This window comes from Manis javanica, chromosome 4, assembly GCF_040802235.1.
Source record: "Manis javanica isolate MJ-LG chromosome 4, MJ_LKY, whole genome shotgun sequence".
Classification (NCBI taxonomy): Eukaryota; Metazoa; Chordata; class Mammalia; order Pholidota; family Manidae; genus Manis; species Manis javanica.
In genome coordinates, this window is record NC_133159.1 from 134795054 (window position 1) to 134820296 (window position 25243).

Below are 25243 nucleotides of genomic sequence, written 5' to 3' on the forward strand. Positions count from 1 at the left end.
AACAAACAAAATAACCCAATATCAAATATATGTTTGTAAGAACAGGGAGAAAGGGGTTTGGATATGATGGCAGGCAGAAGAGATTTTAATTTTTCATATGCTTTTGAATAGTTTAACTTATTAAAAGATATTATGTATTCCTATATCATTAAAAATTAACAAAGAAAATTTAAAGGAGGAAGAAACAGAACCTGCCTTAGAAATACCAGTACATTTCACTTGGATGCTTTGGGGACTGAAAAGTTCATGGCCTGTGTGTATGGAGTACCTCTCCTTCCCTGTCATCCCAGGAGGCTTGGGAGTGGGAGGGGAGATGAGGGGAGGGAGGGGAGGGAGAAGGGGAGAGGGAGGTGGACGGGAGGGGAAAGTGAGAGTGGCAGGGAGGAGGGAGGGAGAGAGATGGAGGAACCGGGGTGGGGAAGAGGGTCAGAGGGTATGCAAGTACCAGGATCAGCTCTCACGCCAGGGGCAGGGCCTGTGAGGCAGGGGTGGATGCTGCCCTGGGGTCCCCAGAGGCAGGAGCCTGGGAGGAGAGCCTCCCCCTGTGAGTGGGGTGGTGTCTCCTGGGGCTGCCCCACAGACCTCTGAGCCAGGGGAGCCTGCAGACCCCACCCCAGTGAACATCCCTCCATATGTCCTTCAAACAGCCTGGAGCAGGTGGATAGCTCATTCATTCATTCATCTAAGAAGCAATTATCCCCGGCCTCTCTGGTGCTACAAGCTGAGGATCTGGCCTTGTTCAGGATGGATGCAGCCCTGTCCCAGGGCAGCTCCCAGTGGGAAGCCCACACTCCAGTGCGGGTTTCCACCTGGCCCCAATCTCAGTTTCGGCTGAACGGGGTGCTATGAGGGCCAGCTTACCAGACAGGCTGACCACAAACTGCAGCTCTGCCCCAGCCAGCTGCCAGCCCTGGGCACCACTGACAGTGGGGCAGTGGGTGGAGAGCTGAGGCCCTTCCTGGGGCTGGAAAGACACCAATGGGTTCCACAACTGGCAGCGGTCTGGAAAGGCCCAGTGATGTCTCAGTACCGGCCTCCCAAGGCTGCCCACTCAGGCTGCCTGCTGCCAGGAGGAACCTGAGAAGGAGTCGGGCCCAAGGCAGCAGCTCCTGGCAGCTTGGGGAGCTTCCCAGAGGCAGGCATGGGGCTGCCTTCCCCCGCGGCTGCCTCAGACGTGAGGGTGAGGCCAGGCAGACCACCAAGAAGCCACAGAAGCTAGCCCAGGGCTGCCCCCTGGAAGCCCCCCTTGCCCCAGGCTCAGGACAGGCTGGAAGGATGGGTCTGGCTGGCTCAGGCCTCTGGTCTCCCACAAAGTATCACACAGCCACTGAGGGCCTCTGTGAGTACATGGCCAAGTCGGGGATGGACAGGTAACCCAAACTCGATCAGAAAGCACAGACCCAGGCTTCTGCATGGACTAATCAGAAAGGACAACCACAGCCACCGAGGATCAGGCTTGGAAGCAGTTCAGGAACAGCTGCCTGCTTGTGGCTCTCCTGAGCTCCGCCATACAAACCCTCAGCACTTCAGCTCCTGGGCACGGAACCTCTGCATGCCTCCTGCCTCCCCCGCAGCGCCTCCTCCACTAGCTCTGATCCCTCCCTCCATGACTGTGGGCTTCCCCAACTTCATTCCTGCCTGCCCCATGCACCCCACGTACCCTGGAAACTCCCCACTTCTGGGGGAGTGGCCCTCCACCACCAGCCTGGGGCCACCAGCCCTCACGGTCCTGCCCCTCATGGGTAGCACGCATAGTCATTGACTGGGCTACCTCCACATGCTTGGCCCTAACATGTGGGTTATCACAGAGCTGCAGTGTGCCTGGCACAGGGCCTGGTTACTTTGTGCTCTGGGAGCCTGGGAGGCTTCCCATGTGGGCTGCAGAGGGAGACGGTGTTCACAGGAGGGACCTCCACAGGGCCCACCCGATCTCACTGCAAACTCAGCTAATGGGCGGGGCTGACTGCAAGTGTGTGGGCCGCTGGCCTCCTCACCCACATAATTAAAAGGCCATCTTTGTCAGTGTGGCTGAGGAGGCAGAGGCTGTGGCCCTCCCTGGTGTGTGTGTGTGTGTGTATGTGCAACATTCTAAACCCACCAGTGCCCACCAGCTTCTGTTTCCATGGCCATGTCCTCTCCCTCAGTCTGAGGGACACGGACACAACCTGACAGAGCTGCAGCAGGAGAATGCCTAGCTCTGAGGGCGGGAAAGGGACCGACTGGGAAAGGGAGCCATTTCCCCAACAGGTCCCTGCTGGCTCCCACAGGGGGCTGCAGAGCCATAGGGCCCCCCTCAGGCCAGTCCCACCTGGGCCTGCTCCTGGGACTGCCTGCCCTGCCTCCACCTTCCTTGCCCCTTGTCCCAGGCGGCTTCTCTGGCCTGAGAGCGGGAGGAAGTGCAAACGCAGCCCAGGAGAATCAGCAAGGAGGCCGCTGTAGAAAGAGCCCACTGCTGAGGAAAGGACAGCCAGGGAGTGGACGCCAGGCCGTTAACATGGTTACAGCTGGAAGGGCTGACCTACAGGGACTTACCTTCTAAATTATACTGCTTGACAACCTCCAAAATTGTATAATAAACATGTTTTACTTTTGCAACAAGAAAAAAAAGCCCCAATAATAGATATAAAGATAGATGCCAGGTCATAGCCAAAGATGGAGATGTTCAAGAGCCCCTCCGAAGCAGCTAGCTGCCACGCCCGCTGCCCCTGGTGTCAGGAGGAGCCCCTCGTGGCTCTGGTTGCTTTGTCTCATTTAGGACTCAGTCCCTGAGTCTCGGGCTGAAACTTGGGCACTGCAGGGCAGACAAGGCCAGAGGCCAGAGGGCATGACTCTGCCTTCTGGCCCCACATGCTAGCTGAGTAAGTCCCTCCTCTTCTCTGGGCCTCAGACTACTCTTCTATAAAATGGGGCTACGAAACACTGTTCTGTCTCCTTCTGGAGCCTGTTGTGAGACCAGAAACTTTGAAAATAAAATCGTAAACATGAAAGCACCATGCAAGCTGGGTAGAACCACCTGCCACCCAGGAATTGTCACCATTCCAGTGGGGCAGGACCCCCCTGGTGGCTGCCCCAGGGACATGCCCTCATCAGTGTGGCCACCACAAACACCAAGGGGCCCTGGGCACAAAGTCACTTCGCTCTTTAGGGCCAAGGAAGCCAGGGGTCCTTCCTTACTGAGATGCAGGACAAGCACGGAGAAGAGATAGCACAGGCCTGCCTCAGGAAGATGTACTTTCAGACTTTGCAAAAATTGTATAATAAACATGCTTTACTTTTGCAACAAGAAAAAAGAGATCTTAATTTCTGCAAAGATCCACTGAGCTCACAGCATTCCTGCTCCCAAAGTAGTGCTTTTTTTTGTGAAACGGCCCCCCATGGACTCATCCTGGTACAAGTAATCACTGTGTTGAAGTCCGGCTGCCCACGTGGGTGCAGGTGGGGAGCTGACAGCAGAGGGAGGGATGAAGCTCCAGCATAAGCCATGTGGGGGTGTGGCAGGGCCTGGCCTGGTGCCCATGGCACGGCCTCACTGGCTGAAAACCTGAACATTGGTTGCTATTCCTTGAGGGGGGAAAAAAGGCTTACCTCTCCCTCGGGCCCACGTGTAGACTCGACTGGTCTCAGTGCTTCTGGGCTCTTGCTGGGCTGGCTCCACTGGCAAAGGCCGGAAGTGGGGGTCATCAGCCCGGCCAGGGGTCTTCAGAGGCAGGATGTACTTGGGGAGCCCTTTGTAGAACCAGGCCCCCGACCTCTTCCAGACCTGGGTGGGGGAGATACCTGCTTAGAGCACAGGATGCAGAGCGGCCCTCCCTATACTGTGCTCCCATGCACACCCAGCCTCCCCTCCTGGTGGGAAGGTGGGAAGCACTCAGCACCGTGGGCATCAAGAAGGTGCTCCATGGATGTCACCTGCTTGCCCTTCCCTCCGGACTTGGGGGCAGAGTGACAAGAGGCTGGAGGAAGAGCCTCTGGGCCCTGGCACAGAATCAGAGAGCTCCATCTCCGCAGCAGGCACAGAGGAGACCCGGACCTCAGAAAGCCACAGATTAGAATTCAGAGCAGCGACTTGAGATACGGTTCCTGGACTCTAATGCCTACTTCAAAACACCTCAAATGCTCTGTAATCTCTTTCTGATGAAGGAAATACACTGAGTATTTAGAAAGAGAAGTGGGAGTGTGTGGAGGAATGATGTGACCTTTCCAGAGAAGAGCAAGGCTTTGTGGTTCAGAGCAGACATCCTGGGCTTGAATCCTGGATCTGTCACCCAGCAGCTGCGGGACCGAGACACAGCCGCTCCTGGTCCTCAGTGTCTCACCAGCAGGTGGGATGTACAAACAGCGCCCACCTCACAGGGTGGCCACGAGGACCAGACTCTCAAATGAATGTAAGGCCCTGCTGCCCAGTGCTGGGCACCCAGCAGCCACTCTACAGACACGAAACTCATGATTGCCACTGTCATCCTCCTCTCATCTGACAAGTGTGGGCAGCTTTACAACCAGTGGGCCAAGTCCCTACCCAAAGGGGAGAATGTAAAATCAGAAGGCCAGAGGCTGACTTGGTTCTGTCCAGGACAGCGCTTCCCAATCCCCAAACTCCATATGCACTACATTAGTTCTGTGGAATGTTAACATGGGCCAGGCCAAAAATGGAAAAAAAAGGTTCCTCATCATGTACATTGGGAAGCACAAGGTTAAATCAAACTCCATTACTGCAGGACTTCTCAGTGCCTTTAATATGCCAACGTGTGCAGATTTTCCCAAAAGTGCTTCCCACTTGGGACCTATCCAGCAGGTTTTCCTAGAGAAACTCAACCTTAGTAATGGGTCTGCAAAGCTCACTGCTTCACTGTACAGCAGCACTGACTCCCTGAGTGATGTGCATCTACTTCTCTAAGCAGACAGCAGTTCCTTCTCTAGGCTTGAGTGCCAGGCATGGGACCACCGAGTTTGAACTCTGTCCCTGGCATGAATCACTCACCCCTTCCTCCCAGCTACTTTGTGCAGAAGGGCCTGCTTTTGTGTGGCTCTTGAATAACACAGAACCCATTTGGTGGGGTGGATGATTTGTGAAGCCCTCTTTATAAAACTCCTTCTGACCCTCTCATGGCCCTTCTATCTATTATCTATATATTTATCCATATTTGAATTGGTAGTGCATATACTTAGGCTAAAATTCACAGAGTGGAAAATTAAAGTCTCCTCTCACATTCCCATAGGCATCTGGTGATAACAGCCCTTTCAGGAAGCTCTAACATTACCCCTACTTTCCAGATGGGGAAACTGAGGCTCTGACAAGCAACTTGCCCAAGGCTAGTCCACGATTCTCTTGGCCTCTAGTCCACACTGGAGGCCCCAGAGGCTCATTCAACAGTTCACTGATACAAAGCAGATGCTCACTAAGGTGTGGTTGAGTGGTGAATCACCCCCAGCCCGTCAGGCTCAGGCGTCATCATGGACTCTGAGTGCCCCGCAGACGGAATGCCTAGAGGGCAGGGCAGGGCCGTCCAGGGAGAGGAAACAAACAAAAGCAGCAGCCACCAAGGCCACCTGTCCCTGCAGAGCTGCTGCACAGCTCCTTAGAACAGGTGTCCGAGCCCAAGGGGCCATGGCAGGCGGGTGAGGGCTCACTCAGCTCCCTCTGCTAAGAGAAAGCCTGAGCGGCCGTTAGTGCCGCCCCTCCCGGTGTGAGCCTCCCGCCTCCTCCCACGGGCTGGGCCTTGGGCCCAAAGGAAGCAAGCCCTTAAAAGGCGGGGCCTGCGTGGGCTCAGGACCTGTACCACACTGCTGCCCCAGCCCTACCGTGGAAACCGCTTTGTCTTTTGTTTTTGTTTTTTTTTACAATAATAGCCAACATTTATTAACTTCTTTTAAGCATTTGTTACTATTTGCTGGCACAAAGAATCTTCACAGCCACCCTAAGTGTACCAGGATAGTTCATACAGCTTATTGATGAGGAAACTAAGACTTGTGAAGGTCAAGTAATTTGCCAGGGAGCTGGAATTTGAGCTCCTGTTTTTTTTTTAAATTTAATTTAATTTAATTTTTTAATTTTGGTATCCTTAATCTATAATTACATGGGGAACATATTTACTAGACTCCCCACTTCACCAAGTCCCCCCAACAAACCCCATTACAGTCACTGTCCATCAGCGTAGTAAGATGCTACAGAGTCACTGCTTGTCTTCTCTGTATTGTACAGCCCTCCCCATGTCTCCCCCCACATTATACATGCTAATCGTAATGCCCCCTTTCTTCTCCCCCACCCTCATCCCTCCCTTCCCACCCATCCTCCCCAGTCCCTTTCCCTTTGGTAACTGTTAGTCCATTCTTGGGTTCTGTGATTCTGCTGCTGTTTTGTTCCTTCAGTTTTTTCTTTGTTCTTATGCTCCACATATGAGTGAAATCATTTGGTACTTGTCTTTCTCCACCTGGCTTATTTCACTGAGCATAATACCCTCTAGCTCCATCCATGTTATTGCAAATGGTAGGATTTGTTTTCTTCTTATGGCTGAATAATATTCCATTGTGTATATGTACCACATCTTCTTTATCCATTCATCTACTGATGGACACTTAGGTTGCTTCCATTTCTTGGCTATTGTAAATAGTGCTGCAATAAACATAGGGGTGCATCTGTCTTTTTCAAACTGGGCTGCTGCATTCTTAGGGTAAATTCCTAGAAGTGGAATTCCTGGGTCTGCTTTGTCTTTTTTTTTTTTCTGGAGAAGAGACTACATACATAGTATACAAAACTAGGGCAATAACAAAAAAGTAAAATGAAGAAACTATAGGTCACTCATAACATTATCACATAGAGAGAGCCCCAGGTGGGGCTAAGCAGCCACCCTGTGATGGTGTTCTTGATGGACCTGGGGTCTGGTCTGGGGACTTCAGGAGCAGTTCCCATGGAGTGGTGGGCTTAGGGGAGATGCATGTCAGGTCCTGAGGTCACCAGAACTAGCCATCACAGGGGGGTAGACGCAGGCCCTGCTGCCACCCCCAGGGCCTGCCTTCTTGGGTGGAGAGCACGAGCTCCTCACACTGTACCCTGTTTGAAGGGCAGTGGCAGGACAGCCCTGAGGTGACTCAGCGTGTGGCTCACACTTTCTGGTTGCATGGCCTTCAGCGAGATACCAAGAGACGCTACGGAGCCACATCTGGGGATTCCACAGGGCCGGGTCCATCATGCCTGCTCTGCGTCCTCATCCTACGGTGTCCTGTGTGGAGCTGGGACCAGGGTTCCGACCCGTAAGTATTTCTTTTTTATTTTATTGTGACAAATACAGGAACATGAAATTTACCACCTTAACCATTTCTAAGTGTACAGGTTAGGAACAGTATGTGAATTCACACTGCTGTGCTGCCCATCTCCAGAACATTCCTTATCTTGTAAAACGGAAACTCTGCACCCATTAAATAACTCCTTATTCCCCTTTCTCGGCAACCGCTGACAACCCCCATTCTGCTTTCTGACAATTGGACTCGGAAAGAATCTGATTACTCTAGGTACCTCATATGAGTGGAATCGTACAGTATTTTTCTTTTTATGACTGGATTTTTTCACTTAGCATAATGTTCTCCAGGTTCATCCATGTTGCAACGTGTGTCAGAATCTCCTTCCTTTTTGAGGCTGTGTAGTATTCTATTGCAGGTATACACTGCATTTTATCTATTCATTCGTCAGTTCATGGGTGCTGGCTGCTGTCCACATTTACCGGACTCTCCCACTAGGCTTCAGCATCCAGGAGGGGGGGCGGGGCACTTTGCTCACCACTGTATCTTGAAACTACTAGTCCACACCTGATACATAGTAAGTGCTCAAAAAACACTGGTTGAATGGCTGAATTGGCAGCTGTAGGTAGTTTGCTGGAACTATCCCAATCCAAAAGTCTGTCACCTTCAAAGAGAAGTGGCCTCCAGGTTTTACCCAAGTTCTTGTAATTAATCAAATGGATTTACTGTTTCAGATTAATGAGGGATAAAGAGGAAGCGCCCAGCAGGTCACGCTGGGGCAGAGCAAGCTCCACTGAACCTTCCTGACTGTGACCTCCAGAGCACAAGGCAGCTCCCCCTGGAGCACCACAGAGACCCCCAGCCCCAGCCGCCCCTGCCTCCCCTGGCATATCAGTCACCAGGCCTCACACCCTCAGCCTCATCTCCTGTTGTAATGACCTGTCTCCTCCCTTACCCCCCACTTAAAAAACACCAATCAGTAAAGTGCTTTTGGAAAACAGGATAAAAAGCACAGGATCCAAAGTACTGGACTGTACTGTATGAAGCTGCTGCTAGTCAACCTTTTTTTGGTATTCATTTTTGACCTATAAATCCCCCCCTCAGCTTCATACAATTCACCCTGATATATATGTTCAGCAAGGGCAATGACCACGTGGGTCTGCCAGGCCTGCAGTGCCTCCCAGGGTCCAGCGGGCAGGTCCACAACAGACCCAGTGGGTCAGTCATCCCGTGTGAGTCCATTGCAGTGGGTGGGGGGAGGTCTGTCTGCTTCTCCCGTGTTGGCTCTGCAGTCCAGCTGGAAAGCCTGCAGTGGGCAGAGACCAGACCAGACCAGGGTGGCCGATGGTCCTGGACCAGCTGGAGGAGCAGCAGTTCCTGAGGCCCAGAGGGGGAATGCAGCACACATATGCATCACCAGTATGCAGGGCACACTTGGGTGGAGGTGCACCCAACACTGAGAATTCTGGAAAATGCCTTCCGCATGGGAAAGCAGGACCAGTGAGGTGAGGTGTGAAGGATCCCGGCTGGGCTGAATTCTGAGCTGCCATCCCTCCTCTCCCCATGCCAATCCCTGCACATCCTCAGCCCTTCTCTTGCCTCGCTGCCCACCCCCACCAGGGAAAACACAACAGTAGCTCTTAATCATGCAATTTCTGCTCTCTGCATCCAGGCCCATCACCCACTGTCTGGCATCACCCCGACCCCCTCCCCAAGAACAGCAGGAAAAGCCGTCCGTGGGAATTAACTCCCATTCCCACACTGTCGAGGGCCCCAGATGGGAAAACCTTCACTTTCTGGAGAAGCTGTGCTATTCTGCAAAGCCCCACTGCACTCCCCACGTGTGGTTTGCTGTGATAAGGCCAGCAAAGCAGCCAGCCTTGAAAATGCCATTTAATGAGAAAAGACTGGCACAGCCACCATGGCACTTGCTGGGGGTGGCCGGCGGCATTAAATCCTCCCTGCGGTACCGACTTGTGCTCTGCTCTGAGGTTTTCATTCCGATTTCAGCTCATGGCCAACCTGACTGCAGATACTGACGGATATTAGCCAAACTGTTCCCTGGGAATTTTAATTACTATGATAACAATCGCTAATCATTGGCATTTCCTAAGTGGCTGTGGCTGGAGAAGGTGGTAATTGCCAGGCCCCACTGCAGAGAAGAGGAAGCCTAGGGGACGGGCCACTGGGGAGGCTGGGGGAGGGCCAACCCAAGCCCTCTGTCTCTGCCCCTTCCATGCCTCCAGTGCACCTCAGGAGCACACTTGCATGAACTCAGGGAAGGTGCCCACACCCTGCCCCTCACCCCATGGGTCACAGCAGGGGTACGGTGCGCCCTTGCTGGGCCTTCCACCTCCAGTGCCCTTCATGCTTGTCTCCATCAGGCAGTGGCCCTTCCCCTCGGAAGCCATCCGTGCTGCCTCTTGCAGAACCAGTGCCTCTGCCCCTCTGTGTTTTCTGTGCTGCGAGGCCTGCTGTGCTGCCTGGGAAGCTGTGAGCGCATCATGGGCCACCCCAGCACTCCCAGGCCCCAGAAAGGAGCTTGTGCATGTGGCAGGAGCATTGCTGACTGAATGAGCAAAGAAGGCAAAGCAAAGGAGTTGTCTCCAGGGGACAGAATGTGGGACTCTGTCTTCAGGGAGACCATGCTATGATGGCTTAACAAGCTCCAAGCTGGCCCAGTCTTGAAAAGCCTGAGGGAATGGCCTGTTATAGAGAATGCTTCTTGTTTACGCTTTGGTCATTTTAAAAAGGGTCTCTTAAAGGGTCAACCCACCATAGCAGAGAGGTGTTGCTGTCCTGGCCACCACACATACACATACACAGTACTGGCCACCCAGCGACTATAACAGGCAAGCCAAACTCTACGCTGTGGCCAGCCAGAACTCCGCCAGCCCCCGCCTCCGCACAGCCTCATTTCTCCCCTCCTCCTGATCCCACACTTGCGATCAGCCAGACAAGGCCACACTCACTCCCTGACCCCAAGCTGTCTCTCGCCTCCAGATTACTTTTATCTAGAAGCTTCCACAGAATAGCGCAGGTCGTCCACTGAAGTGCATACACACTGTTATGACTGCCTATTTACATGTCCATTCCCTGCAACGAATCAAATGCTCCATGACAGCAGGAGCTGCCCAGGGCACCCAGCACATGCTGGATACCTAACAAGTATGTCGGCGGAGACCACTAGACACATGTCCGAATCTCAAGGCTTTACAAAACTCAGGTAACTAAAGAGAAACACTGCTTCCTGGAGGATGCTAAGGACTGAACTGTATGGACCCCATCTCCCAATTCATATGTTGAAGCCCTACCCCCCAACGTGATGGTATTTGGAAATGGGGCTTTGGGGAGGTAAATTGCTTTAGATGAGGTTATAAGGGTGGGGCCCCCATGATGGGATTAAAGTCCTTATAAAAAGAGAAGCTTGCTTCTCTCTCCTCACATGGGAGGACACCATGAGATGGTGGCCATCTACATGCTGGGAAGACAGCCCTTGCTGGAAACCAGATGTGCCAGTACCTAGATCTTGGACTCCCAGCCTCCAGAACTGTGAGAAATAAGCTACTGTTGCTTAAGCCCCTGTCTATAGTATTTTATGGCAGCCCAAGTTGACTCAGACAGAGCGAGAAACTGCCTGGGAGGTTGTAGTAGATACAATGGTTCCAAATAAATTTTCCTCTCCTCCTATTAAGAGATGGAGTCTATTTCCCACCCCCTGAATCCGGTCTAGGATTCTGGCTTGCTTTGATCAACAAAATGTGGCAGAAGTAACATGTGACTTCTGACAAGGCCTCAGAGGCCTGGCAGCTTCCTTTCTCCCTAATTGGAACAGCGCTGCCATCAGGTGAGAGAGTCAGGTCCAGTGTGCTGGAGGACGGGGCCACACTAGGAGAACCGAGCCACCCCCAGCTAGCAGCCAGCGTGACTGCAGAGGAGTGAGCCTTCCTGGACTCCACCCCAGTCCACCTGTCAGAAAACTGCAGCCCATGAATGACCCCAGGAGAGACAAGCCAAAGAAACACCCTGCTGGGCCCAGCCTACACTGCAGAATAGTAAGCAAACAAACGATGACTGTTTTAAGCCTCCACACCTCTCGTAGCACATCCATCCTCTGTTTAGGCACTTCTTAAAAAAAGCAACAATCAGATACATTGCTAATTGAGTAAAGTAGGAAAGCTAAATTCAGGGACTTAAAATATATAGGTTTATTCATCAAACAAGAACGACATGCTATGAAAAGGAACAGTTGGAGAATCTTTTGAAAGCCTCCTCGAAATTAAAAATTCAATGCAGAAATATTAAAATATAAAGGCTGGAAGAAAAAAATCAGGAAATTTGGAAAGTAAACACAAAGATGAAGGAACAGAAAAATGTGAAAGAAATTATGAAGCAAAAATGCACAACTTGAGCAGTCAAATTCCTAATAAGATGCTCCAGAAAGAGGGAAGCAGAAAAAAATTTCCTGGAACTAAAGGACAACAGTCTTCAGATTAAAAGGTTTTGATTGACTGTAAGGCAGGAAAAATGAAAAGCAGAAAAGAGATAGACACATCTCATAAAATCACTTAGTTATAATAATAAAAAGAAGGTCCTAGAAGCTTCCATAAAGAAAAATAGGGCCCATGCAAGGAAATTAGAATAGCATCAGACTAATCAGCAACACTGGATACTCAAAGACTGTGCATCTAGAATTCTATCAGTCAAACTATCAATCAAACATGAAGGCAGGGGTAAAAAAAACCATGAAGGAAGAGTAGAGATATTTTAGACTTGCAAGGACTCCAGTTTTCCCTGTATATTCCCTTCTTATATTCCCTTTTTAAGAAGTTACTTAAGGATGGGCTCCAGAAAAACACAGGCAAAAAACAACAAAGAAGACAGGATCCTGGAGACAGTGTCTCCTATTCAGGAGGTGAGTTTAAGAGAAATCCTTGAAGACAGTGTTCAGTAAACTAGTACAGCCTAGAGCTGGGCAAGGGTCTCAAAGGTTCCTGACAGGAAAAGAGAGGGCTCTGCACAACAGCAGGTAAAAAGCAAGAAGCTGCCTAAAAGTACATGAAGTTTCATTATTCTTTTGTCAATGAGAAAAAAGGTCAAACTAAAAACCCTATCAGAAAGTTATGGTTCCAAATATTAGGTAAATTAAGACATGACATGGTTTTAAGAAATTAAGTTAAAAACATTTGATCATACTAGGAACCTTTGGTGGTCCAGGGGTCGAGGTAGTTATCAAAATATGATCTTCACATAACCATTTAACCCTAAGGGGTTTAATGTTTATAGAATAAGAAAAAAATTAAATGCCTAATAAATTTTGTGTCAGGCACCATTCCAAGAATTTTCTATGTAACTTATTTAACCCTTACAAAAATCTTGTGAGGTAGGTACTGTTATCAGCTCTATTTTACAGATGAGGAAACCAGGCACAGAGAGAAGGTGTGACACAAACAGGGAAGAATGGAACAAAAACTGGAACCCAGGCAGCCTGACTCTGGAACCTGCTTTCTTAATCCTCTTACAAAGTCATATATAGGTTTGCTAAATTAAATGCTATTTATTCCTTTCCAATTCTTAGAACTAAACTAAAGACAAAGTATTCTGTGTTTTCTTAGACTTTGCCTGTCATGGCCAAAATAATTTACATCCCCTCTGTGATGCAGTTTTTGCAGGTGTTACAAAGTCGTATTACAAACCGTCCAACCAATCCCTACTCCACACCTCCAACCACCTCCTTTATTAACTTTTCACACACCACACACCACACGAATAGTCTCCTGCCCTGAATCAATCCTGAGAACCAAACTAGGGACAGTCCTTATGCCCCAGCACCTGCTGGAACTCTTCAAACTAGCCAGTCCTAGGACAGTTACCCTGCCCTGCCTTTCCCAAAGAAATCCCATGCTTTTACTTCACTCCTCTCTTCCTCCTGATGGAATCTGGTGCTTTCCCATGTGGCCCTGCATGGCATGGCATGCCCCTTTCTCTTGGGAACTATAAGCAATAACGTCTTCTTTCAGTGACATTAGCCTCTCCACGTTGTCACTCAATCCTTTATAAATTAAGATCCAGACACAAATCGCAAGGCATGGGAGAATTAATTACAGCCAAAGAACAATAAAAAGGTACAATTCTGGCAATCTATTATTAAAGGTATAATCCAGAAAAGGAGGGAGGTGAAGATGGGGAGGGAAGAACAGAGGCATTCATATTCATACCCACAACTCACACAGAAGGAGCTGGGGTGTGAATGTTATAGCTGATGGAAGAATGAAGCTACAAATTTAATCAAAAAGCTAAAAAGAACAAAAGTATCAAAAATTAGGAGGGGAGGGAAAGCAGAGTCATCTAAGCTAGCTAGCTCCTCATTTTTAAGAGCATGGACTCCACAGAGACTATCTAAAGCTGATAAATCAAGAAAGTCGCGGCAGGAGCCATGGGGCGGGCGGGGTGAGGGAGCGGCTGGGCAGGCAACCGCTGTTTTAGAGCAAAGCTCTTCCACACAATTGAATTTTTTTCAGACCACATGCATGCATTACTTTGATTAAAGCTGAAGTATAACAGATTGATAATTGGATGGTGATGTTATTAAATCCCTGGGCTGCTTGGCAGGTTGACACATGGGACAGTCTATGGCTGGTAGATTGAATCTGGATGTGACTTAAGGGGGAAAAGCTAGTAGCTTTTCAGGAAAGGAAAACAGTAATTAAAATTTTTGTAGTGGAGCAAGATAGGGAAGACTTAGTTAAGTTATGGTTAGTTTGAAAATACCAGCATGAGTTCATAACACTGAAAGTTCGGCCCTAAAGACAAGCTCCCCCTTGGGTGTCACTGTACCCATTGAACCTCCAGAAGTCAGAATCTTGACAATGAGAGAAACCTGGATGGTTTTTCAAAGGGAACCAGGGCTTCCAGCATAAAGGCAGGCAGAGCTGGATCCCTTGGAAAACAGAAAGGGCCTGGGGCATTGTGGTGTTGGCTGGAAGGGACACTGCTTTCAAAGCCTGCTGGGCAGTGCCCTCTGACCAGGTTTCTGTGGTGACAAACCAGGTAGGACAAGCCATGAGTACTGCCAAGGGTGACAAGCTGATACAAAAGTAAGCTAACAGGAGATGTACTACTGTAACATCCACATTTGCTTTTAGTTTTTGTCTGTGCTGGAAATGTTATCTGTCCCGCACACCAGTTGTGACCATCCTGCCTTAAAGTTCTGGCTAACAGCAGGATTAACTGGCCCCTGTACTCAAGTAGGATGGGAGTCACAATTTACAGTGTTTGTGGCCGTGGCATGGATTTGACCATATATGTTCAGCGTGAAGAGTGAGTGGGGTAGGAAGCAGGTCCCAAGGCCTGTTTTGCACATCTGTAACCACACAGAGGCAGCCCAGGCAGAAGATGCCATTTGAAATGCTAGGATGGCACCTCCGCCTGCCTCTGTTACCTGGAAATGGCTGTCATTCTTATCCCAAGAAGGTACTGTGGCTCAGTTGTATCAGCAACAATAGAAAACAGAGATGTAGTCAGTCATCCTAAAAAATTGCTCAGAAGTACAGTTCAGTTCATTAAATGAATTAAAACAAAAAGCTTCAGGATGGGGGACTCATGGATGGGGGACCAGAAGATTCACCAGTGGTGGGTGAAATAAATTAAAGACAGTCTAATGCGAATATAACCACAAAAAAATAAGAACATGAAAGTAATGATGCTTAAAAGGTAGATATAAAATAATGAGTTAACAAAAATAATCTGACTCCGAATTCCAGATTGACTCAACAAAAAAGCAAAAAGTGGCTGGAAGAAAAAAAAGCATCGAGTTCTTCATCCTTCATGGCAAGGGGAGTCAACAAACATTGTTTCTATTGTAATGTAAGTGATTAGACAAATATTCTTTTGAATATGTAAAGTTTTATATATATATATACCATCTAGGACAACTTAGCAGAATTAAAACCAGGGAAAATGTTTGCGCTATTAAAATACTTGATTTTCTGAGTTATCAGCTTTTTTCTTCCTTCCTTCTTTCTTGCCTCCCTTCTTCCCTCCCTCTCTCTTGTTTTAAGATTTTTTTCCTTGTTCTTGTTTTTTTTCCCTCTGGTAGGAATTAATTTCCTGCCATCTTTTCCTCATTGTTTTCTCCCTTTGCCTCAGAAGGATAAAGCTTACAAACAACTTCTGAAGAGGGAGTAAACAGATATTAGTTCATTCAAATAACAAATTCAGCAGCCTCTTGGGACGGAGCCAGGGAAAGAAAAGAGCAAGGGTCCTTACGGCCCCACGGCAGGAACCCACACAGAGCCGAGTCCACGGCTCAGCTTCCTCCACCATGTGAATGTGTTCGCACCCTGCCTCCAGGAGCTGTCCTGCTCTGGGTCAGTTTTCTCATATCCCTCCCCCAGCACCCGGGGTGAAACCCGCAGTCCCGGGTGTAGAGCCCAAGAAACCCGGAGTCTACAAAGAGGTTTGAGAAGCAACAGAGCAGCTAAGCGGGATCCATCAGCTCTGGCTCTCCACTAACCCCTTCTAAAGGGCTAACGCCTAACCGAGGTGTCCGCCAGAGGCTGAGTGAGACCCCTCCAGGAGTATTCGCTTGTTTGAGGATAACACTGTGAAACCTCAGGTGCTGTGTGAGTGTTGGTGAGCCAGAGAGAAAAGTCTGCCACCTCCCAGGATTGCTGAGGCTGGTTGGCTGGCTGGCTCCCCACGTGGGAGCAGGGCTGGGGGTACACGCCAGGACCTGGCTGGCAATGAAGCCCCAGGAAACACAGAGCACACACCTGCCCTCTCCTCCAGCACCCCGAGGGGAGCTCCTCACTCAGCCTGAGAGCGTGAAACCTTGTCAAGGCCCAAGTGAATCTCCTCTTCATTTCAAGTGGGTTTTTGAGCAACCAGGCCAGTCTGGGAGGTAAGCAATTGCCAGCAGAGTAGAAAGGGAAAAATACAGTGAGAAAAATATTCTGAGCATGCTGTTTTCTTGACAGATAATTTAAACACTTCAGCTAGAGGATCTCAGAGCCAGAGGATATGCTTTGACTTACATTAACCCTGGCAAGGAGCTTTGCTCCTGTGAGGCTTCCACACGAGTACCGGTGAGGAACGTTTGCCAGCTTCAGAGAGAGGGGGAGCCCAGCAGTGGCTCTCCACAGCTAGGGGGCTGGGTGCCTGTCTTGCCTGAGGGTGTCAGCCCTGGGCAAGTTCACTATGGAGTAGGAGAGACAGAGAAATGGCAACAGAATGTTCTTGGGGTAGAAAGGCTTATACCTGGCTTTATTCTCCTGGTGGTAGGTTGAGCTCTACAATCATGTCTGCACCAGAGTCTGCAGGTCTGTAATCCTCTGTCTCTGCCTCCACCCAGAGCCCTGGGCAGAGCTCTTTATATAGTGGCTCAGTCAGTAATAGCTTATTGCCTACGGGTGTGGAAGCAGTAGCCTAGCAGCAGGCCAGTTACATCATCAAGTAGTTTAGGGTCAGGTGAGGATCCTGGCCATAGGAACTTCCATTTTCCCCACAGTGCCCCTGGCTCAGGGAGAGCCTCTGGGGCAGGCAGGCCAACCTCGAACTCTGGCCTCACCCTCTCCTCATTGCCTACGCTCAGGGTCTGTGCCCAGAAGGGTGAACCATCCCCCCAATAGCCCTTCCATCTCCCATATTACCTGTGATAAGGAAAGGTCCCTACAAGCCACTGAGAACAGGGACCCTTACCTATCATCCTTCTCCCTCTGGTCCCACACACTGTCTGCTCCCTTTGTCCAGAATGAATAGTCTTGCAAGTTCAACAAATCCACACAGGCAAATGACACTTTCACTAGTGTTCTTAATTACCTTCTCTGTCAACACTGCATGTACACCTCCTCTTACTCTTCATTTGCATGCAGCATGAAATCCCTCTGAATCCCAAATATTTAACTATCTCCCCTGTTCCAACACAGATCTGAGAGAGGGCAAACATGTTATGGTGGTGTTTGGCTGCAAAGCCAGCCTCTGTTCCCAGATGGAGTGGGCTGCACACAGGAAATGAATAGGGCTGGAATCAGAAAATTGGACAGGCCAATTATACCCAGCCAGGTCTTTTCAGGAGTTTGCGATTTTGATTCGATTCCCAGAACAACAAACAGGCCTATGTTTAAACACAGTCTCAGAAACATATTCCAAAGCCAACAGGAAGCCATTCTGGGCTGACCCCTACTAGGCTGGGCTTGTGGGCCTTGCGGTGGGCCGTCTCAAATCAGGACTGCTTTCCTCAGTGATGGATTTGATTATTGCTTCATTTCTAACTGATCTAGATCCCTCTTGGGGAAAACCTATAATTCTGAGGTTCCATTTCCTTCTCTGTTTTCCAGATTCATCATCATCTCCCTTATTGTCTTCAGCTTTTGGGTTTTCTTTTCCCTGCATTCTGGGAGATTTTAAAGGTTTTTCTCTAAATCACTGATTCAAGCTTTTCTGATTCTGATTTTAGTGATCTCGTGTTTTCTTTTGGGTATGTGCCTGTGAAATGTAGCATATATACAAAAAGGCATGAAAACACAGTATATTTCAAAGAACCACAATCAAGCCAACACCTGTGAACCCATACAGAAATTCAGTATCACTGTATCTGAGAAGCTCCTATAAGCCCTTCTGCCTTCCAGAGATAACCATCTGGAATCTGGTGTTAAGCAGTCCCTTGCTTTTCTTCCTATTTAAATAAAAGCACTGATGTGTACATTTCTAAATAAAATATTTAATATTAACTCTTTCTGAACATCATATTTTTGAATCATCATACATATTCTTTGGTGACTTGCTTTTTCTTCCCTTTGGGTCATTGTGTTTTCAATTCACCCTTTGATGAGTTTCGCTGTCCATCCACTGTGAAAGGACATTTGCGATGTTTCTGGTTTTTTGCTATTACAAAAAATGCTGCAGCATGCACTCTTGGTCGTGTTTCTTGGGGAGCATGTGTGGGAGCTTCTCTAGGGTACAGAGCTAGGAGTGGGGTGTGAGGTCAAGGGTCATGCATAGGAGATGACATTTATGAGGTGCCAGGTGCAATGTGGAGCTGAACCAGCCAGGACCGTTACTGAACAGGCCCTCTCTGATTTAGTTTGCAAACAGGAGCATTGGGAGCTTGCCCATGACTATGACACGACCCTCATGTCAATGCAGGGTTGTGAACAGCAGGCAAAGTTCAAGGGTCAAGAGGACAACTGGTGCTGGGACCCAAAGCCAGGGTCAGAGATACAAAAAGTTAGAAAACAATCTGGGCCAGTCTGGGTTTCAGTTGCAGGTGAGTTAGCATCGTCCGGGAGGTAAGGACTCACAAAACTGGGGCAAGGAGAAGTGGGGCAGGGACCTAGGAGCCCTTTAGAGAGTTGGGGGTCACTACTTGGGGAAGACAGGCTGAAGGGCCACCTTTATTCATCTTGGTCTTTCTCCAGCCTGCAGGCTGTCCTGGAAGAGGAAGGGCTGAGGGCCTACTGCTGTAGGCGGTGGTTGCCTGTTTGGCAGAAATCAGGAGGAGGAAGCTGACTTGTGTCTGGTGGCAAGGGCCTGTCAGACAGCCCAGTTCAAATCCCAGCCCTGCTAATCCCTGCTGCGGCACCTTAGACTTATCACTTAAAGTCCCAGAGCTGGATAATGGGGACAGAGAGCCCCACGCCTGGCCCAGAAGAGGATGCCAAAGGCCGGTTCCCTTCTGCCTCCATTTCTCATGGAGGGCTTTTCTAGCACTGTGGTAGGACATGCATCTGGAGTTATTTCCTTAGCTGAGGGAAGGGATGTGCTTTTCCAGGGCTGGGTACCACCTAGGAACTTAGTAAATACTTCCTGAAGGATGGAGCCACACTCTACTCCTCAGTCCCCATCTGTGAGGCAGCTGGCCAAGGGGAGGGACATACTTCTGCCAGCCAGTGTCATTTGGCATTTGAAAAACAGGCAGGAAAATCTGATTATCCAAATTTTCAAATTAATGCAAGAAAAAAACCAAATTCAGATGTTGTCTCCCTAGCTTTTCACCCACCTCCTCAGGCACACGCAGAGAAAGGTGTCAGCAGGGAAAAACCAGGTTGTAGAGGCCCAAGGGTGGGGGGAGAGGCTGGCGAGCTGGGTTGTGGTGTCAGGACGGTGCAGCCAGTCCTCACCTTGCTATACTCAAGGATGGCCACACAGACGACAGGCTCCCAACCCTGTGGACCGCTGAGCACCCCAGGGTGCCTGAGGAGGTGGGTGGGGGGGCAGAGCCAAATACTAGGAGCTGTGGGCCATGTTCCTGGCTGGCCGAGGGACTCCACGTCAGGCCACATCCCCATGGCCAAAGAGCCTGCTGGGACCAACCCCTCCTGTGCCTGCCTCAGGGGAACCCAGGACCTGCATATAGAAGGGGGGGGCCCTCAGTGGCTCCATGCTGTTCTGCAGACATGATGGGCATGGTGTGTCCCCCTCCTGGACTGCTCTTTCCCCTGCATACCTCCTTCAGGTCTTTGCTTACATCTCACCTCAAATGGGCCCACCTGCCACCTGGCCAGTCTTATTTTTTTTTTTATTGTAGTGAAATATACATAACATAAAATTTGCCATTCTAACTATTATTAGCTATAGAGACCAGGAACATGAAATACATTCACATTGTTGTGCTATTGTCCCCTCCATCCATCTCCAGACCTGTTTCATCTTCCCAAAATGAAACTCTGTCCCCATTAAGCACTAACTCCTCATCCCACCCCGCCCCCAGCCCTGGTACCCCCATTCTACTTCCTGTCTCTATGAATTTGATTATTCTAGGGACCCCATATAAGGGGAATCCTACAGTATCGTCCTTTGTGGCTGGCTTATTTCACTCAGCATCATGTCTTTAAGGTTCTTCCATATTGTCGCATGTGCCAGAATGTTCTGCCTTTATAGGCTGAATAATGTGAATAGTAATAGACCTGCGCCACACTGCTGAGCCATCACCCGGGGGCAGGTGCCTGGGGTGCTTCCCCCTTTCGGCTACTGTGGACAGTGCTGCCGTGGACACTGACATTCATGTCTGAGTGGGTCCCTGCTTTCAACTCTTCAGGGCATATACCCAGAAGTACAGTTGCTGGGTCATTTATCTGAGGTACCACCATACTGTTTTTCACCCCTACCAGCACTGCACAAGGATTCAAATTTCTCCACATCCTCACCAACACTTATTTTCTGCTTTTTAAAAATTAGCCATCCTAATGGGTGTGTGTGTGCGACATGGTAGCTGGTCTATTTTTAACACAGCAGACTCCCTCCCCACATTGTGCCCAGCCCTCCTGATCCCTGTGTCCTGTTCTATGTCTTCACCTGCCCTTTCAGCCTCTGACATACTGTACAGTTTGCTTACCTATTAGTTGGGTTGTGTTTATTGTCTCTCCTCCCCCGACCCCTGCTAGGATGTAAACACGAGGCAGAGATACTTGGCTGTTTTGTTCATTGCTGTTTTTCAAGGGCCTAACACAGTGTCCAGCATACAGTAAATACTCAATGACTGTTACATGAATGAATGAATAGAAAGCAGAGTTGGTAGAAGGAGTTTTGGACGCAGACCCACCTGGCTACCACCCCTGGCTCCATCAGTTACCACCTGGGGTCTTTGGGCGAGTGACCTCTTTCTCTAAGCCTGAGTTCCCCCATCTGCCACTTGAGGACGGTAATGGTACCTCATTGGGCGCCTGTGAGCATGAAGCCGGATATTCACTGCCTCGCCTGTACCGGTGCTCAGTTCATGTCCACTACTCGATGCCAGACTGGACCCCTCTGGTGTGCATGAGGAGGACAACTGGTTCAGTGGACTGGGGTGCAGTGGGTGAAAGTCAATCCCTTCTTGGATTAGGCAGCATCTCAGGGAGGGAAATTCTTTCTCCACTGCACAGACACAGGCACAGGTAGGCTCCCCGAATAAGGAGCAGGGGAGGGGTGGCTGACCACTCTGCCTTAAACAGGAGGAAAGGGGGCTGGTGAGCTCCAGGGCCCTCCCCTTCCTGCCGCTTCCACAGTGTGGGCGGCCAGGAGCCTGCACTGATAGTGGGACCACTTGGCAGAGCTGCGGCACGTGGGAGGCAACCAGCACAGTGAGGAAGTGTGACCATCCGGGTCCCCCAGGGACAGTGCGACAGCAGCCAGAACAAGCCAGACGCAGATGGCAGGGCACTCAGGCAGCCGCCTGCTCGTCCGCCTGAGCACCAGCCACCCACTCCTAAGTGTGCTCATGGGCCTCTGCAGGGGGCCTGCTGGCAAAGCTGTTTGCAGCAAAAATCTAAACTGCAAGTAATAGCAGGACCATGAGAGAACCAGTGTGAGGAAGCAGGTGGCAGCCTGCAGCGAGTACAGGCCACCCGCCTGGGAGGCAGGCGCCACAAGAATGCTGCACTTGGCTGGCACAGCTGCTTCCCGCGGGTGCTGGCCAGGAGTGAAGGAGCCTCTCTTCTCCTGGCCCCCTCCAGGCCTGTGCCAAGGCAGACTCTCCCCAGGGGCCCTAACTGGGCTCTGCTGGCCACACCTTCCAGGCTGGGCTGGCCAGAGGTGATTTAAACACCACTATGTGAAGACACTTCCCTACCTCACAGATTTCCTTCAGTCAATCAACAAGCAGGAGAGAGAGGGGCAAGGAAGCAGGAATACAGACCCAATCAGTGGGCACTGGGGAACCCCAGGCAGGCGGTCGGTGATAAGGCTTTAGGGAAATCAAGCACACTTTGCTGGAAAAAGGTCCTAAGGAATCTGAACCAGGACCGGCTTTCCTTTTTTGCAACTGTCTCTTTGAATCAACAAACATTTCCTGAGCAGCGTTTATATGCAAAGCACTGCAGAAACACAGTAAGTGTTGGCGCAGCCGGCCTCTGCTGAGTTATAATCAGGAGGCAGCGCGAAGGCCAGGCAGACGCTGACCAGAGAGGAATGCTCTAATTGTATTAATCAGCTTTCAATTACTTACAAATTGGTCTTCTCCCCCTTCTAGCTCGTCCCCTCAGAGAACACATGCATCCTCAAAGAAGCCTTCTTACTTTAAAGGTACATTTTAGAGGCTGGAGGAATAGTTTCTAGAATCCTGGGAAATTTAGGTTCCAATTAACTTTTCCACTGATTACAGTATAACTTTGAGTGAGTCACTCTGTTTTTTTTAAGTGAATTGGGATTAAAGGCTAAACAATAAATGAAATGAATTTCTGGCTTGCATTGTCATGTGGTGAGAAGCTCCTGACGCAGCCCGCACATTAACACGCCCAGGAAAGCCCATGAGAGAAGGGCATGCAAACACCAGCACAGGGGAGATCTGACGGGCAACCTATAGTCAGTCTCCCTGCCAACAACAGGTGAGCAGGCTGCGTGCAAAGCGTGTCACTGGCCCACCTGGCAGGGATCAGACGGCAGGGCCCGAGGCCCACTGGGGCAGCTTTCATGGCCTGGCACGTCTGCAAATTTCTGGTGCCACATAGATGCTGTCCTCCCTCCTCCAACCCTGTCTTCGTTGATGGGAGACAGACTCCCAGAAAATAACCAGACAGGAGTGGGAAGGAGCTGGCCACAGGGAGCTGCATCCAGGAAGGTGTGTTTCCTTAAGTAAAGCTCAGTGGTGGAAGAGCAGGGAGAGGCAGGGAGACCTAAACCAGGCCTGAAAGTTTCCATGTTCTCCTAATTCCTGGCTGGAAGGCCAGGGCACAGGGGAGTCACAGGTGTCTCCTCTGTGAAGCAAAATCCTGGACAAAGGAAAGGGGCTCCAAGCTGGGTGCTGCCTCTGGGAAGGAAACCCTGGGTCTGCAGAGCTCCCAGCACCTGCGGGTGGATGATGCCTGTGGGCACAGTACCAGGACAAACACAGGCGACCACCAACGTCAGATCAAAAAAAAAAAAAAAGAGAGAGAAGGAACCAGTGACATGGGAGAAAAGCTTTAAGATTTTTCAGAATGAAGGGAAAGATGAAAGGAGTTGAAAATGACTTGCTAGAAGAGGAAGAATATAGAAGACAGAGAATGGAAATGCACCCTTCAAATTCACAGTGCTCCCAGTAAGAGACCAGAATAGCTGGGAACAAGGCAATAAGCAAAAACATAGCTGGAAATGCTTTCCTGAAGTGAAGACCCAAATATGTCAGTTCTCGACAAAAATCAATGAAAATGACTTATGCATATCTAGATGAAATTTTTAATTTCCAAATATATATATAAATAAGACCATCAGGTTATTAAAAGGGGAATAAAAGCCCCAGTCTGGCTTCAGACCTCCCCACCATGTCTCTGTTCTCGCCTAGAAACTGACTTTAGGTTGTGTACTATTTTGTGGTCCTTTTGTCCGGCCTCCTCTTTTTCTCAACTGTGATGTCATGGGCTTTATTGTCGCTATTTATTTATTTATTGCTGCACCCCTGAAACTGCTCCCTGATTCACGAGGGCCTCCTCGGGTTCCTCAGGGGTGCCTGATGGGCTTGTTAGCCAGTCAATCAAGGGCTGTTTCATTCCCTTTTCTGTTTTTTAAGTCTTGAACTTACGTCAGAGTTTATTAATTGGTCAACAAGGAAACCAGGTAAGTGCTGAGTGTTCCCATTCACAGAAGGGTGGAAATGGGGGTGGGGAGCTGGGAGTCCAGGGACCAAATGCTCACATAAGCAGTCAGTTAAAAAAAGGGTAATTAAGTAAAAACTGTGATTTTATGTAGTCGCAAAAATATCCTATTTATGACAGTTGGTATAATGAAAATCAGTGACCCAGTAATCCAGGCTGTGAGGAGTGCCAAAATATGTGGGGAAGGATTAAAAATAAAACAACAACAACAATAAGAAGCAAATGATAAGGAAACATCTGTGGCTGTTAATGGGAATGACAAGGTTTACTGCTCTAAGAAATTACCAGAGTATAGTTCAGCTGAGTTTTTAAATCCATTAATAACATTTCTCATTTTTAGGAGTGAAAATGGTTCATTTGGTTCTTTTTCAAATTTTCTCCTTCTTTTTTCAAAGGTCCTATTTGTTCAATTTGGTTTCTATTCCTGCTCTTATCTCTTTACTTAACTAATTAAAAAAACTTCCTTGTATCTCTTTCATAGTTTCCTTATTTCTAGTTCCCTGGGCACCAATTCTTCAAGGTGTAAGATCTGTGGATTCTCCCTCCTGGCGGCTCTCTTTACATGTGGTTGGTTAGACAACACGGGCAAAACCCACAGAATTTTGAGTGCGAAGGACTATGATCATTGTATTTATCAGTCAAGTCGTCTTTTTTGTATAAAGGTAACAGCTATTATTAGATAGCAGAAGACTCAGAAAATGGACCATCCACAGACCCTTATTTAAGAGTACATAAAATTATACACCAGCTATTTATGAGATAAATGAAAAATAACTCACTACTCTCTAAGAAAATTGGGATATATAACTGTCTGATGTTTATCTTTCCCTTCTAAGAATCCAGTCTAAAATATAGGAGCAGAGCTATACACACAGATATACATTGGAGTTCTTAGTAAGAGGGAAGAAAGGAAATAACTTAGTTGCCCTAAATTAGCAGAATTTCCATATGATAGAATATTTACAAAGAGTTATTGACTGCCCTGAAACTACTTATGACACATTAATGTGAACACACAGGTTCAATGATATGTATAAGGAAAAAAGATACGGTGAAAAGATCAGAAGTAACTATGCCCAAATGTTACCAGTGATTGTCTCCGGATGGTAAGATTAAGGATTTTTTGGGGTATTTCTTTATGCTTTTCTGCACAATGTAAATGTCAATGATCCATATTAATTTTATAATCACATAAGAACAAAATGTATATAATACCTTAAAAATGAAAATTTCTAAGGGTAACAACAGTCAAGAGCTTAAATATCTGGGATAATGTTAAATAAGAAAGATGCAATACTATGATACTGACTCTGACAGTATAGTCTATAATTTAATCTCAACACGGCAGCCAGAGTATCCTTTAAAAAGAGGGGGAGGATTCAGGTCATGTCTCCCCTCTACTCAAGACCTTCCAGGGGCTTCCTGTTTCATCCTATCAGAGTAAAGCCCAAGTCCTTGCAATG

At 48.9% G+C, this 25243-nt stretch overlaps 1 protein-coding gene across 11 annotated transcripts in view; it reads right to left on the reverse strand.

Annotated features, from left to right (window-relative positions):
- The window catches only part of RPH3AL (rabphilin 3A like (without C2 domains)), a 165160-nt gene that overhangs the window by 51745 nt on the left and 88172 nt on the right, over window positions 1-25243 (reverse strand). For all 11 annotated transcript variants that reach the window (XM_073235055.1, XM_073235051.1, XM_073235054.1 and 8 more), the window contains one exon: window positions 3586-3760. In XM_073235055.1, the coding sequence (XP_073091156.1) occupies window positions 3586-3760 (175 nt within the window). The remainder of the gene's footprint in view (window positions 1-3585; window positions 3761-25243) is intronic.